General features: G+C 39.3%; 1 protein-coding gene across 1 annotated transcript in view; it reads left to right on the top strand.

Moving 5' to 3' along the window:
* LOC128736431 (DNA-binding protein D-ETS-3) overlaps window positions 1-15674 on the top strand; it is a 194128-nt gene that overhangs the window by 30093 nt on the left and 148361 nt on the right. Inside the window, exon 3 of the mRNA XM_053830913.1 lies at window positions 70-530. Within this exon, the coding sequence (XP_053686888.1) occupies window positions 70-530 (461 nt within the window). The remainder of the gene's footprint in view (window positions 1-69; window positions 531-15674) is intronic.

Here is a 15674-nt window from a genome sequence, read left to right as displayed (position 1 = left end):
TCTTCCAATAGTTTACTTATCTTAGTGATACGAATATTTACACATAAATTTTCGCTTTTATCCTCCCAGTGACATTTACTCCTCCCCGCGGCTAACAGAATCGTTGGAAAATGTGATATCGCACAATAGTTCTAACACTAACAACAACAATAATAACACCGAAAGTAGCAATAGCAATAACAACGCAAGTGGAACCACGAGTAACAACAACAGTATTAACAACTCTGGCAGCAGTGCTAACAACGGTAGTGGTGCCAGCGCAGGCGGAGGTGGTGGCGGAAGCAGTGGTGGTGGTGGTGGTAGTGGTTCCAGTAGTGCCATCAGTGTGATTAATGCGACCTCTCTTGTTTCGCCAAGCAATCTGCTGGTGGGCAACGGGCTCACGTCCCAAAGACATCGGAGTGATTTATTGGGGACAGGTAATCTGAATCTAGTGTCGTCAACCCAATCGCCGACCACCACTTCCACACCGTCGTCCATATTGTCGCAGAATCTGGAATCCCCGTCGCTGGACGTAAAACCCAGGCAAGGTAAGTAGAGAAAAATACTCCCCAACTGCTACGAGCAAAGAAAAGAGTAACCACAAGCACAGAAAAGAGTACTCGTTCCGCCGACGACGATGGTGGAAAAAGGAATTCACCAATCGGAAAAGGATGATGTTGCTATGGTTACCGGATTGTGTTTATACGCTTGATAAATGCGCACATTCGGTGTCTGCTGGTTGACTCCTCCTTGCTAGTTTTCCACCCACCCAACCCAGCTTTCACTCACCTAATCGTATGCAGTGTAGCGAAAAGCCGTCAACCGGCGGTTGGATGGGGTTCCACCACGTCTTCCCCCATGCTTGCACGAGCAGTTCGAAGGAAATGTGGTTGTCTTGTCTGGGGCTTGCGCTAGTATTGGTGCGAGAGGATAAAGTTGTACAAAGCAAAGCGTTGAGCATCAGAAGGGTGAATTATATCTTGCGCGTTCTTTCAAATGCTTTGCTGCAAGATTGCTAGCGTTTTCGTTCTCTACGATTGCTTGAAGTTGGTCCAAGTCGGGCAGATGAAGCTAACAGACGATATATCTTTAGATAGAAAAGTTAGTCCACAGTTTTTCAGAAAACTAAGACTACTCTACACAGACTTTATATTTTATTTTTTTGTGTGACCCTCTCCGATTATAGTGAAACTTTCAACATGCCTTTAATGAACTTAAATAGACCAACTTTTAAAGAAGGCCTTAGATTTTTCACATATGAAATTTGGAAAAATTCATAACTTAAGAACTATTAACTGTAGCGCAATACTATAGTCATACAGTCTAAAAGAAGTTCCAGGCAATCATTTTGTTTCAATTTGTTAATAATAGTGCGCTTAATTTTTACTTCATTTTGTATCCAGCATATCGAGACTGGAGACCAGGTGGACACAATCTATACCGATATTAAAGCTGCGTTCGATCGTGTCAACCATCGTCTACTTTTAGCAAAATTGAAGCGTCTAGGAGCTTTTGATTCATTTGTGCTTTGGCTAACATCATTTCTATCCAACCGCTTCCTATCAGTAAAATTAGGAGACTGCAAGTCCCAAGAGTTCCAGATTAAGTCAGGCGTGCCGCAAGGCAGTAATTTGGGACCGCTGTTATTTTCGCTTTTCTTCAACGACGGACTACGTCCTACGACAAGGCTCGGAATAGGGTATCATTCCAGGGTGGGTTTCCAGATCGATTTTCAAAAATTTTGCGCCAATCGATTGACAAATTTTCTACTTATCCACACCAATACCAATATAAGAAAGCGATGTAAATTTAGAAATCCTTCGTTTGCAAATGGTTGCTGAATATAACTAGAATTTGGCATTGTTTTGGATATACTGCTGGCACGATATAAAATAGAAAGAGACTTAAGAACTGGTACCCCAACCCTACTAGGTTGCAACTCTCGCTATCCACTTACGACATACATCCAATCAATTCATAGAAATTACTCTGAAATCTATTGAGGATTGAACGTATACAATGTTACTATTTTGTTAAATGTTACATATGACAGATGTTGATTTCGTTACCAGTTATTAATGGTTATCTCGAGAATTACTTGCCACCCGAAATTGTACACCGACAATTGGTCTATCGCAAAAAAGATTTTGACTTGCTCACACAGTATTTACGGAACTTTGACTGGGAAGATTTACTTGGTATGAAAGAGCTAGATGATATGGCGAGTTTATTCTGTGACACTATCAACCTGTGGCTCCGATCTAACTTACCGTGTGTTAAGCAACGTCGCACACCGCCATGGGGTACTAGTCATTTACATTTATTAAAACGAGCACGTAACGCTTATCTTCGTAAGCATCGACAACGTAGATCCGCAGAATCGAAACGTGAATTCAATTGGACTAATGACGAATATCGCCAGCTCAATGCCTCCCTGTACAAGTCTTATGTTCTCCGTGTACAAACTGACCTGCGAAGGAACCCAAAAGGTTTTTGGAGTTTTGTCAACTCGAAACGTAAAAGTGCTTCTATTCCTGCTAATGTTTATCTTGACGGCTCCGAGGTGCGGTCCGTTCCGTCACGGACTCCTGTGTAATGTTCGCATCTTTCTTCTCCACAGTGTTCGCCAATACGTTCGCTACTAATGCTGAAGCTGTATCGGCTGCGGTAAACGTTCCCGAAAAACTACTTGACTTCGACACCTTTGAAATTACCCCAATAATGGTTCTTGAAGCAGCACGTAGGGGAACTGTGGGTAAGACGAACAGGTTAAGAAGAACATCTAATATAATACAGAGAGCTTATGATTTATAAAACCTAAATGACACATTCCGCCGTGACGTTACAACGTTTTGACTCTTCTTTGCACAGTATTTGTGTTTCAGCTGGGAAAATCGTAGAGAAACCCCCAAAGATTATTATATATTTGGAAAGAGCATAAAATTTCCCATTAAAAGTGAACAAATTAATAGCATTTGCTTTACCCAGATTGTTTTGGAAAGCAAAAATGTAGCGTGACGTTACAACGCTTTTGGTTCTTCTGTTGAAAAACATGAAAATTCTGCTCTCTTTCAAATTTTATCTAAAGACTTTCTTCTATGATTTGATAAGAGATGAATACTGAACAACTTGCCATTTTCAGAATTCCGACAATTAGTGAAGTTAATTTTTAAACAGTTTTTACTTTTCGTGACGTAACAACGCTCTGCTTTACACAGAGAGGGTCGTAGCTCCGTTGTAACGTCACGAAAAATCTGTTCAGTTAATATTCGTTAATTATCGCAATTGCTGTCTTCTGTACATAAGGGATAATCCAAAAACGCGTTGTTAATTTTTCTTTCACTATTTTGCCTACGTAATTGTAAGGTTGTTCACAAATTACGTCGCGCAGTGGGAGGGATTCTAAGAAAGTGAGACATAAATAATAGCATCAGAACCTTAAAACTCAGCATAATAGTTGCTTCAGAAACGTTTCTTCATTTAAAAAGCGCTTTCTAGTGATGAAAAAATATTCGGATATTAGGGTGTCCTCAAGCAGATACAAAAAATATTTTCTCTATTTTAAGTCAGAAATGATTGCTGTCCACAGAAAATTTGTAGAAAAACTAATTTTAAAAAACTTTGTTGAATACTGAAGATTTCTATTTCTTACATGAAAAAAGTTATGGAGCCAAACTCTTAGGGACACCCTTCAAAATAATTTTTTTTGGAACTAGCTCTAGCAATCACTGGCTTTTTTATTTTTACATGTACCCTTAAGGGGGTGTATCACTGAGGAGAGCAGCTATGCGCAGCTAATCTCACTTGTTTTGCGTGAGTCAATTTATGCTGTATTTCACCATGTACAACTTAGGGTAGAACACTTTTAAAATCTAAAAAAAGTTATTATATAGGTAACCGTAGGTGAACATGTAGAAATAAAAGAAACAAGGGATAGCTCCTAAAGGGAAAAAGATAGATCTCTACTATCTTCGACGAAAATGTGCGATTTAATTCGATTACCAATTTCTTAGAACATCTAAAAGGCGTACGAAGCGTTATTAAAGAGATAAAAAAAATGATTTCAAGAATATCCCTAAGAGTTTGGCTCTATAACTTTTTTCATGTAAGAAATAAAAATTTTCAGTGTTCAACGAAGTTTCTTAAAATTAGTTTTTCTACAAATATTCTGTAGACAGCAATCATTTCTGACTTAAAATAAAGAAAATTCGGCTGCCTGCCGTGACGTTACAACGCGAGCATCAATCAGTTGTAACTTAAGTTCTACTTAACTTTTGTTCATTCTTTAGGCGCCGTTTTAAAGGTATTTTTGAGTACAAAGAGAATATGGATTATTGGATTGTTCGAATTTGTACTTTTCTGCGAAAGCGAAAAAGTACATCTTTTTCGTGACGTTACAACGTAAAAAATTGCCCTATTTCATCCACTTGAAATTCAAAATAATTGCAAAATTACATCCAAACTATTTTTGCAATGAATTCAGCATATATTCCTTTGTAAGTTTGTTGAAAACAAGTGATATTATAAAATGTTTTAGTGCAATTATTTAAAATAACAATTTAAAAAATGCAATTTTTTAAAATAACACGAAAAATCATTTATTTCTTGTATATTTTATTTAGTTTCGATACACGTTTTATATAACTTCCGAAAATGCTAAAATACCAGTTATAGCAGTTTTGAAAGGTTTAAACATTGCCCAATCATGGAAAAATAATCAACAATGTTAAAAGCAACTTTTATAAAATGTCTGGTTGGTATACCGGCCCGCGGAATGTGTCAAATACAGTTTACTTCAGTACAATATATTGTTTTCAAAAGCGGCTAGTGAAATATTTAATAAAAAATGTTTTTCAATGTGTATTTTGAGTATTAAAAATGGTCCGAATTTTTTATTGCTGCGGGCGAAACGGACAATGTGTGGGGGTAAGATGGACAGGTATTCTAAATCGCCCCAACTGAGAGCATATTATTATTTTTGACCATTAACAAATTAAATGCATAAAATATGGTGATGTAGCGTGCAAAAAGTGAAGGGGTAGTCCCCCCCTTCCACCAGTGACAGCCAACCGAAAATTGTTTGACATCGGCAATATGAACCAGCATTCTAAAATCTATTTCATGCCTGGCTGCTGCTAATTTGTTTGATGTCCACATTTGCCGGTTAAATTTTCATTTATATGCATGAGCAAAATCAACAATTTTATTATAATATGTTCACTGACCATCTTACCCACACTAGCAGTTGTCCATTTCACCCCATCATTATACATTTTTTTAAAACGTTCACAATTTTTCATATGCAAATAAAATTTTTTCAATGCAGACGTTACTTGAAAAGGTATTAAATTGAAATATTGCATGTTATGGGTACCATTTGCAGAAATGTCGGGAATACAACGTGCCCAGGCATCACATCTTTATTAAGCATAAGCATAAGCATAAGCATAGGATACCGCCCGTGTGCTGCTACTCCGTTATTGACCAGAACCGATGAAAATTGCAAAATGATGGCTGGAAAGAGCATACTTGGGACAGCACGCTATTCCTCATTGTGCAACCTTATCAGGTCCCTGCATGCTGATCAATACCGACGCCGGCCACGTCCGAATGCGGGTCCTGGAGGGATGGGAAGGAATGTTAGTCCAATACTTGTTGCTACTAAAGACCACGGAATCCTCTGCATCTTCACAAGTATTTCGGGAAAGGAATTGTTGTTAGTAGATGGGGGGAGTTATATGAGACTAACCTGACTATTCAAAAAATTTCTGGTAAGGCCAGTAATTACGAAAATTAAGATACCTTTAAAAAATACCTTTTAATAAATTTAATATAATGCCATTGGTGCTCATATACAACCATAATTTGATAATTTATATCTAAAAATATTATGCACATGTGAGATTTAAAGTGACTCGAAAACCTCGTGACAAATTTGAATTTATTATACCTGAAAACAAAAATCAGGCATAATGAAACAAGCCCATATAGTTCCTAAGTTGATAAGCATTTCCTCCTATCAACGCTAATATGCAGAGATATAGCGCCCTACACGCTTAACGTGCCCAGGCATCACATCTTTATTGATTTCAAAGCAGCATACGATACAGTCGATCGAGACAAGCTATGGCAGATAATGCACGAATACGGTTTTCCGGACAAACTGACGCGACTGATCAGAGCTACATTGGATCGAGTGATGTGATTCGTACGCTTCTCTGGGACACTCTCGAGTCCCTTCGAGACGCGACGAGGGTTGAGACAAGGTGACGGTCTATCCTGCATGCTGTTCAACATCGCTCTTGAGGGGGTGATCCGACGAGCGGGCATCGAAACGAGAGGCACGATTTTTACCAAGAGTTGCCAACTTCTAGGCTTTGCAGATGACTTCGATATTATTGCCAGGAACCTTGCGACGGCGGAGGCAATCTACGCCAGACTGAAAGCGGAGTCTAGGAGAATTGGGCTAAAAATAAATGCGTCGAAGACCAAATACATGAAAGGAAGAGGCTCAAAAGAAACAAATGCGCGCCTCCCACGGACGGTAACCGTTGACGGCGACGAACTAGAAGTGGTAGAGGAGTTCGTATATTTGGGATCGCTGGTGACCGCGGGCAACAACACTAGTAAGGAGATCCAGCGGCGCATCCAAGCGGGAAATCGGGCCTACTTTGCCCTTCGTAAAACGCTGCGATCAGGAAGCATACGCCGCCGCACGAAGCTAACAATGTACAAAACCATTATTAGATCGGTAGTTCTATATGGACTTGAACCCAAGTAGCACACTTTAGGTCGATTTAGTTGTAGCAACCGGACTACGACTGAAATTAGTCATTTTTCGGTTACCACGACAACTTTGTAACAACCGTGCTAGTAGGGAAGCCGTGACGCTGCTTACGGAGGACATACGCGCCTTTGCCGTGTTTGAGCGGAAAGTGCTGCGGACGATATTTGGCGGAGTACAAACTGAAAGCGGAGAGTGGCGAAGGCGTATGAATCACGAGCTACAGACAGGCACTGCTTGGGGAGACTCCCATCGTACATCTAGCGAAAGTTAGCAGGCTACGGTGGGCCGGACACGTTGTAAGGATGCCGGACGACAGTGCGACGAAAATAGTCAACAACCGCACTGGCACCAGGAACAGGGGGGCCCAACGTGCACGATGGCTCGACCAGGTCGAAAGCGATTTGCAACTTCTGAGACGACTAGGAAATTGGCGACGAGTGGCCCAAGACCGAGTTGAATGGAGCCGAGTGCTTGAAACAGCACGAGCCACCCCGGCTCTATGCTGCTGTAGAAGAAAAAGAAGAATGGGTAACATTTCAGAATTCCTGAATTTAGAATTCCATCCTGTTCGTCTTACCCACAGTTCCCCTAAGTTGAAGCGATCCTTCTCCGCTGGGCCCGATGAAATTCCTGCTGCTATTTTTTGCCGCTGCGCGTCAGAATTATCTATGCCGCTGTGTCGCATATTCAACAAATCCTCTACGCAAGTCAAATTTCCAGGTATCTGGAAGCAACCCTTCATATTCCCCGTCCATAAGAGTGGTGATCGCCGAAATGTACGGAACTACACGCTATGTCCGAAGGCAATTATTATTTAACTTCTATGCACCTCAGATTTTTCTTCACAGGATGTTAGTATTGGTCAAAATAATTAATTTAGAGAAGGTCTTAAAATATTCTATCTTGGGTTTTTCACAAAATTCAATTTTCAAGGTTATATAGGGGTCATTTCCTCTCAAGTGATCATATCTGTTGTAATCGACCACCTCCAATTTCAACCAAATTTGGTATAATTACTCATTCCGACCCCACATTCAATTTCCCAAAGTTTTGTACAGATTGATCAATCCCCCTTGCAGTGATGCTTCTCCATTTTTCTTAGATTTTCGAAAAAAAAACTCATTTTTCATTGCATGCCACTGCAAGGGGGATTGATCAATCCGTACAAAACTTTGGGAAATTGAATGTTGGGTCAAAATGAGTAATTATACTAAATTTGGTTGAAATTGGGGGTGGTCGATTACAACAGATATGATCACTTGAGAGGAAATGACCCCTATATAACCTTGAAAATTGAATTTTGTAAAAATGCCAAGATAGAATATTTTAAGACCTTCTCTAAATTAATAGTTTTGACCAATACTAACATCCTGTGAACAAAAATCTGAGGTGCATGAAAGTTAAATAATAATTTCCTTCGGACATAGCGTGAACTACAAAGGTATCACAAGCTTGTCTGTTGGCTCCAAGATTTTTGAAATTATGGTAAGCAGCGAAATTCTCAATCGTACGAAGAACTATATATCCTTCTACCAGTACGGGTTTATGTCTGGGCGATCGGTCTCAACTAAGCTACTCGATTTCGCCTCCACGTGCATTGTGCTACTCGAGAAAAAAGCACAAGTGGACGCAGTATACACTGACCTGAAAGCTGCATTTGACTTTATAGACCACCGTATCCTTCAACGAAAACTTCAGAGACTGGGGGCCTCACAGCGGCTACTGTCGTGGATTAGTTCATATTTATGCGACAGAGTCTTGCAAGTCAAACTAGAATCTGTTGTTTCATCTGTGTTCACCAATAAATCTGGTGTCCCCCAAGGAAGCAACATGGAACCTTTGCTCTTCATTCTATTTTTAAACGACGTGACTACACTGCTTGAAGCCGGATGCGCACTTATTTACGCTAACGACCTTGAATTGTTTCTTCCCGTGCGTTCCATCGACGATTGTCACCGGCTGGATTGCTAGACGTCTTCGTGAACTGGTGCAAGTTGAACTACTTGATTGTAAGCACAGAGTATTTTTCGCTGAAACGGGGCCACTACTGACACGAGGTCATCAAATATTGGAACTTTTGCGCTTAATTGATTGAAAATGGTTAAAAAATAAGAATTACACTTTTGATACCTCGAAATAGTGGACCTCTTCTTCGCCTAGGGGCCTAAAAGTTTTAAAAAAAGTTGAATTTTGAGCTAACCTTGAGATTTAAATCATGTGATAAATTTTCATAAATTTTCCATGAAACAACTTACAATGGCCCGGTTCTGTAAAGAAGAAGAAGGGCTTTCAAATGGAGTAAAAAAATTTTTGGCGGCCAACTTGAATTTGGTCGCCATATTGGATTTTATCAAAAATGACCGTTTTCACCATGAGCCCCCCATACCCAACCGACGGCAGAGCTAAAATATAAACTGTAAGGCGTGGTACACAAATTACGTAACGCAAAAATTCCGGTTTTTTGACCCCCTCCCTCCCCAATGTAACATTCAGTAACGCTTGGCACAACCCCCCAATTAAATTACGTAACGTTAACCAAACCTTCCCCCCCTGGTACTCAACATTGAATAAAAATGGCATAAACCGCATATTTAATTTAATTTTTAAAGAATTCAACCAAATCAGTAAGAGCTTCATATTAAAAACCACAATCGGCCATCGGCCCATGTTAAGCTGAAATGGTCTTGAACCGTAATATGTAACTGGAAATTTAATAGGATTATCTCATTCAGCTACAAACCATAATTTTGTACCAGAATTTTCATCAGTATAAATCGAATCACTGTTTTCCACCTCCAACACATCCTATCCTCGTTTGGCCTTTTTTGTATCATAAATTTGTTACGTAACTATTCTCATGACTCCCCCTCCCCCCTATGTAACAAAAAGTAACGCAAGCTCGACCCCCCTCCCTCCCCTCTAAGCGTTACGTAATTTGTGTACAAAGCCTAACCAACGGTTACAAAATAAAATATGAAATTAGACCTAAAATTGGTACAGTCCAATTATATTAAAATATTATATTATATTCAAATTGAATTTGATTTTGAACTAGATGACCTAGAATTTGAAGTTACATTTGAAATCGGACTTCAAATTTGATAAGAATTTTGGCTTAACATTAGACATGGAAAAGAGCTTAAAATAAGGCATAATACGTGAAAAAAAACTTATTTAATTGAAGTTAGAACTAGAATTGAACTTCAAGTCGAAATTAAATTTGGACTTTAAAGTCTGAAGCGGAAAGTCGAACACACAAAAGTTCATATTTTAGTTGAAAGTCAAAAATATAAATTGAAAATCAAAAATAAAGAGTCAAAAGTCGCAAGCAAAAAGCCAAATGCCAGAGAATAAAGAAACAATTTAAATTAAAAGTCAACTATCAAAAATTAAAACAAAATTCAACAGAGAAAAGTCAAAAGCTGAGAGTATTTAAAACTTGAACAAAATATATTGCATTCACCTTAGAGTCCTGTGCTAGAAATAGAAAAGTTATGAAACGAAATCAGTAATTTCAACAATATTTTAATTTGGCAATAAATTATGTTCCAAAAACCTTGTGATTAAATCCATACCATTATAAAAGGGCAGCAGTTCGAAAATATTAGTCCAGTCAATTTTGTTAGCATTTCAACGATGTTTATTATGCCCAATTGGAACACATACAAAAACAATAAAAAAGAATCCAACAGCTAAAAAAATCGGAATCGCATTCTAATGTCACCGCCAGTACTTTTCAGCAGCCGTATTTATGGCTTCATTGAGGTAATGAATTCCTCCATTTGTTCCCGTCCGTTGAGCAAAAATGTTAATGTGAGAGCCGCCAGCACATGATACTATCCCCGCGTTTATGGTATTCAAATTAGGAGAATTGCCAAAAATTGAAATAATAAAAATTCGCCGGTCTGTATGGGGAGAGCAAGAGAGAGAGACAAGGCCAGACAAGCAAAAAAATGTAGCCTAAGACAGGACATAACAAAGGAACTATTTTCCCCCGCTGCCTAAGGAAGAATATGAAAGCATACTTTATGCGAATAAAGTATCATTGCATGCAACCTGTCGCCATCCGCCCTGATGGCCACCACGCTACTGCTGCTGTTGCCACCATTGCATTGCGGTTCAAAGGGTGGTATTTTCATTCGAGAGTAAATTTTCTTTTTATTTTCAGCACAAAGGAATCGGACATAAAAGATGGAAGGTCATTTGTAATGGAAGAAAATGTCTCGGGGTCCCGGTGGTTCACCTAACAGGTTATTGGTAGAATTTACTGCAAGCCTGAAATATGGCTCGCTGGTTAAAGATTTATATTATGAGTACCACCGATGATTAACTGTAGCCTTTCATAAAAATTCTGTTCACAAAAAAAACAAGTTTTGTAGTTTGACGCCTCCTCGTCGGAGGAACTGAATTTGTGACGTAAAAAGTTAAGGCTCATTATTTTAATGCCAATGCAGATAGTTAAACCATTTCATTGCTGGTATTTTTAATTGCTGGCTGGCTGGCTGGCTTCTTGGTATGACTAACATTTTTCCAGCGGGTATTCAACGTCACTAAATTGAAGCACTTTCATCTTTTGGAAAGTTTTCCATTGAAAGGTTCCCACTCCGTATCGTGTCGACCAAAAATAAACTAGAGCGATAGCAAACATGTACATTCACGCCAATTAAGCAATTTGATAGGCTACACCCTATCAATTACAATCCCCTCGTAATGGCTTCGGTTATCAGTTGGTTCCCTCTGGGAATACCATTTTCCACGCGGATGGAAGAGAGGAGAAAAAAAGCTGGTACGGTGAATGTGCGTTTTTATAGCCTTATACTATCAATAAACACATCAGCAAGCCATTAGCAGCCACGAATTGGCAGCGCCAAGTTATAAAAAGACGCAAATGTCCTTCGATGTTTAGTAACATATAGGCGAGCTCTTCCATCGAGCAACATCGCCAACATCGTCGACGGCGACCGGATTTACATCAATGAAAGTCCCTCGTAACGGAACATACATATACCTACAGCGCAACCAGCCAAGAGCACTGAATCTTTTTGTTCACTTTTCCACCCCATCAAAGTGGGTTTCCTCCCTTGGCTCGCTGACGGGGAATGAAATCGTTCGCTTTTAACGTTAGTCTTCGGTGGCTTTTGTTTGCACCGCATCTGAATCTGAGGCCGATATATGTAGGTTGGTTTTATTTTCAGCACGGTGGTTGTTGAGTAAGTTCTGCACATTAAATTTATCTAGTTATCTGTAAAGGTACTCATGATGCAGTCAATTCGAGGGCAAAACACTACCAATGAAACGTCTGGCAGTTGGTTTTATAATTTTTGTATCCAAAAATTGATAATTTCCCATTTTGACTGAGAATTTAATCACTAATGTGGTAAAATTGTAACTCCAACGCTTATTCTGTATAGTAAGTTAGCAAGTCACATGGCTTATCACTGCTGATAATATCAATTTGTTTTACAATTTACAATATTGTAATTTTTATGTTATGTTGCTCTATTTGGAATCGGTCTTAAGGGGACATAAACAGCTAAAACTTTTGAAAATTTCATTAGTTTTACTTTTCAGATTTTGATTCTGCAGTCTTTTCCACTTATATTGATACTAATTTTGTAATGATCCGACCACGGGAAGTGGCCGAAAAGCGATCATACACATAAGCATTCCAGTGCGTCATGGAACAACCTACACGGAATAGTTTGAAAATCGTGGTTTTCCAGGAGCGATGTTTAAAACTATTACTGATGCTGAGATCAAAAACCGCAATAAAAATCTCTGTTTAAATATTTTGTTAAGCATTAAAGCGGATCCTTACGTTTTCCCAAGAAGATGATAAAAGTGCGATTTACAAATTAAAAACATCGTGGCAACCTGAACCAGATGACATTCCGCCTATTAGGTTGATTTATATATTTTAGACAGGCGTTATGCGTGCTTTATTTTGGATTTTTACGGCAAAATAAAATGGAAAATGTCCAAAATAGAGTAGACGTAACGTTTGTCCAAAATAGATAAATCACCCTATTTTTAAGACATGTTGTGATGTTCTCCGCGCACCTCTCACAGCTGTTTGCAATCAGTCCATATTCCAACCGACGTTTCCAAATGCTTGGAAGGAGTCCATTTTATTCCCGGTATTCAAAAATGGAGATCGTGGCGACGAAATAAATTACCGTGGAATTACCTCCTTGAGCAGTGGTTCTAAACTGTTTAAGATTCTTGTGAGCAAGTAACTAATGTACTAAGCTAAGCGACACACTTCCTGTGATCAACATGGATTCTACTCTGGGCGATCTACTATCACTAATCTTGTAGAATTTACATCATACTGTAAACGAAACATTGAAAATGGTGCTCAAATCGACACAGTATATACTGGTCTGAAAGCCGTCTTCGATCGTATGGATCAGAATCTGCTTTTAACCAAGCTAGAACACCAAATTTTTTTAACTGATTAAAATCATATCTGGTTAATACCTGGCCTCTCAGTAAAACTAGGCGATGTTTCCTTTAGCGAATTTTGTAACCCTTCTGGCGTTCCACAAGGAAGCAATTTTAGACCGCTATTGTTTTCTTTATTTTTTGTACTGTACTTACACGAGGATTCAGATTGCTATATGTCGCGTCGTGTCTCGTAGTTTTCACATTTTTAATGAAAAATCGAACAAACAATTTAATAGTAATATACTAGACAATAATACGCTCCAAATAAAAGTTATATTGGACGAAACAGTTCAGCTATCTATGAGAAAAAAAAATACACACACACCAATTCCAGCCGGGTAAGATGCAAAGGTGATGCGCTTATCGTTGAAGCAAAAGGTAAAGCGTCATACGCTACTCTCTTCCAAAGGATGAGAGATGAGCCGAAACTCAAAGGTTTTGAAAAGAATGTGATAAAATCCAGGCGAACCCAGAATGGTAAATTGCTGTTTGAACTGAAAAAAATCCGGAATTTAAAAGCTTAGCATTCATGGACATTGTTGAAAAGGTCTTAGGTGACGGGGCGAATGTGAGAGCCTTATCTCAGGAGACCACGATCGCATGTATGGAGCTTAGTATTATTACTATTAGAGAATGATCTGAGGCAGAAGCCATCCTGGGTAAGATGCCGATGAGAATTCGGTTAAGGAAGGCGTTTCGCGAGACACAGACCGCGAAAATACGTCTCTCAACAGACGCAGCATTAGGGATGCTTTACCGGTTTTACCGAAACCGGTTTTACCGAAACCGGTTTTACCGGTATTACCGGGCTATTTTCCAATACCGAATTACCGGTTTTTCCACGAACGAAAACCGGTATTTTCGGTATTTTTTGTATGATCAAATAACAACTCAAGAAACTTGAATCGCTGGTAAAACTTTTAAATTATAGGGCGAACTAAATTTCATGATGGAAGGTTCTACAAATACTAACTCGATTATGTAATTCTTCCACAGGGAAAGCTCCAAAATACACCACCGCTATCAGCATCAGCATAGAGCCGGAGTGCCTTGCGCTTTTTAAGCAATCGTCTCCATTCAACTCGGTCCACTCCATGGGCCACTCGTCGCCAATTTTCCAGACGTCTAAGAAGTCACAAGTCGCTTTTGATCTGGTCGAAACATCTTGCGCGTCGATCCCACCGGGTGCCGGAAGGCTTATTGAGAACCGCTTTTGTCGCACTGTCAGTCGGCATTTTTACGATATGTCCGACCCACCGTAGCCTATTAACTTTAGCCAGCAATCTCTCCAAAAAGTGTATGCAGCTCGGGATTCATAAAACTTTTCCGCCACTCTTCGCTTTCAGTTTGTACTCCTCCGCCAAATATCATCCGCAGCATCTTCTGGTCAAACACGACAAGGGCGCATATTTCCACTGTGAGCTACATCACAGCTTCAACTCCGTAAAGAACTACGGGTTGAATAAGGGTTTTGTACATTGTCAGCTTAGAACGGCGGCGTATGCTTCTTGATCGTAGCGTTTTGCGAAAGGCAAAGTAGGTCCGATTTCATGCTTGAATGCGCCAATCAATCAAGAATATTGCGCAATACAAGAAATGTGCGATATACAGTGAAGCTGTTCAGAAAATCTTCAGTGAAAATTACCAGATTACTCTAGAGAAATGTCAGAACACACCGCGGAAGATGAATTTGTTCGGTTGCTAGTACAAAAAATATAAATAAGAATAAAAATTTGCATAGTTAGAATAGTCTGTTGACAGGGCTAAGCCAATTATACGGGCTCTAATCATCGCTTCGAACGTCTTTGTCCGATTTAAGAAACAAGCATACGCTTTACTTAAGCGATTCCTGGACTGTCAGTATTAATTTATCATAAGTGTCAGTATCAAAGCCGCTTATTGAAAGTTCTTGAACAAGGGTTTTCCTACGTCACATATCAAATTTACCCGTGGAAATTGCACTTCCTTTTTCTGTGGACACCGAATTCTCTACCTCTGGAAGTTTTTTCTTTAAAAATTCATAAAAATTTTGCTCTTCACATTTTTAAATATTATTTTTTTAATGAACTAATCAGTTAGTTATGTCAAAAGAAATTGAGTACCATTGATTATAGAGAGATTTTCTTCAAATCATATAATTTGTAAATGTTGTTTTTAACTATTAACTTTTACCGGTTTTACTGGTATTGCCTTTATCAATACCGAAAAACCGGTTTTCGAAATACCCCCCGGTATTGGCATCTCTACGCAGCATACAAGTTGTTGAAGTTAGCGATAATGCACGTCAGTTGGGCAGTGCCAGTGGGTCAGGACTATTCCTCGTGTTCCCATCCAATTGGAAAAGTGCTTCAAATGTATGAACTATGGTCACCACTCCAGGCCAGAAACTGCGCTGGTCCCGAGACTATCGGGACTCCCGACAGGTCTCAATTGTGCAGGAACCGCTGACAGGAGGGAC

This window comes from Sabethes cyaneus, chromosome 2 (assembly GCF_943734655.1).
Source record: "Sabethes cyaneus chromosome 2, idSabCyanKW18_F2, whole genome shotgun sequence".
Lineage (NCBI taxonomy): Eukaryota > Metazoa > Arthropoda > Insecta > Diptera > Culicidae > Sabethes > Sabethes cyaneus.
Note: the sequence above shows the minus strand (reverse complement) of the source record. Positions and strands in the feature narration are given on the sequence as shown.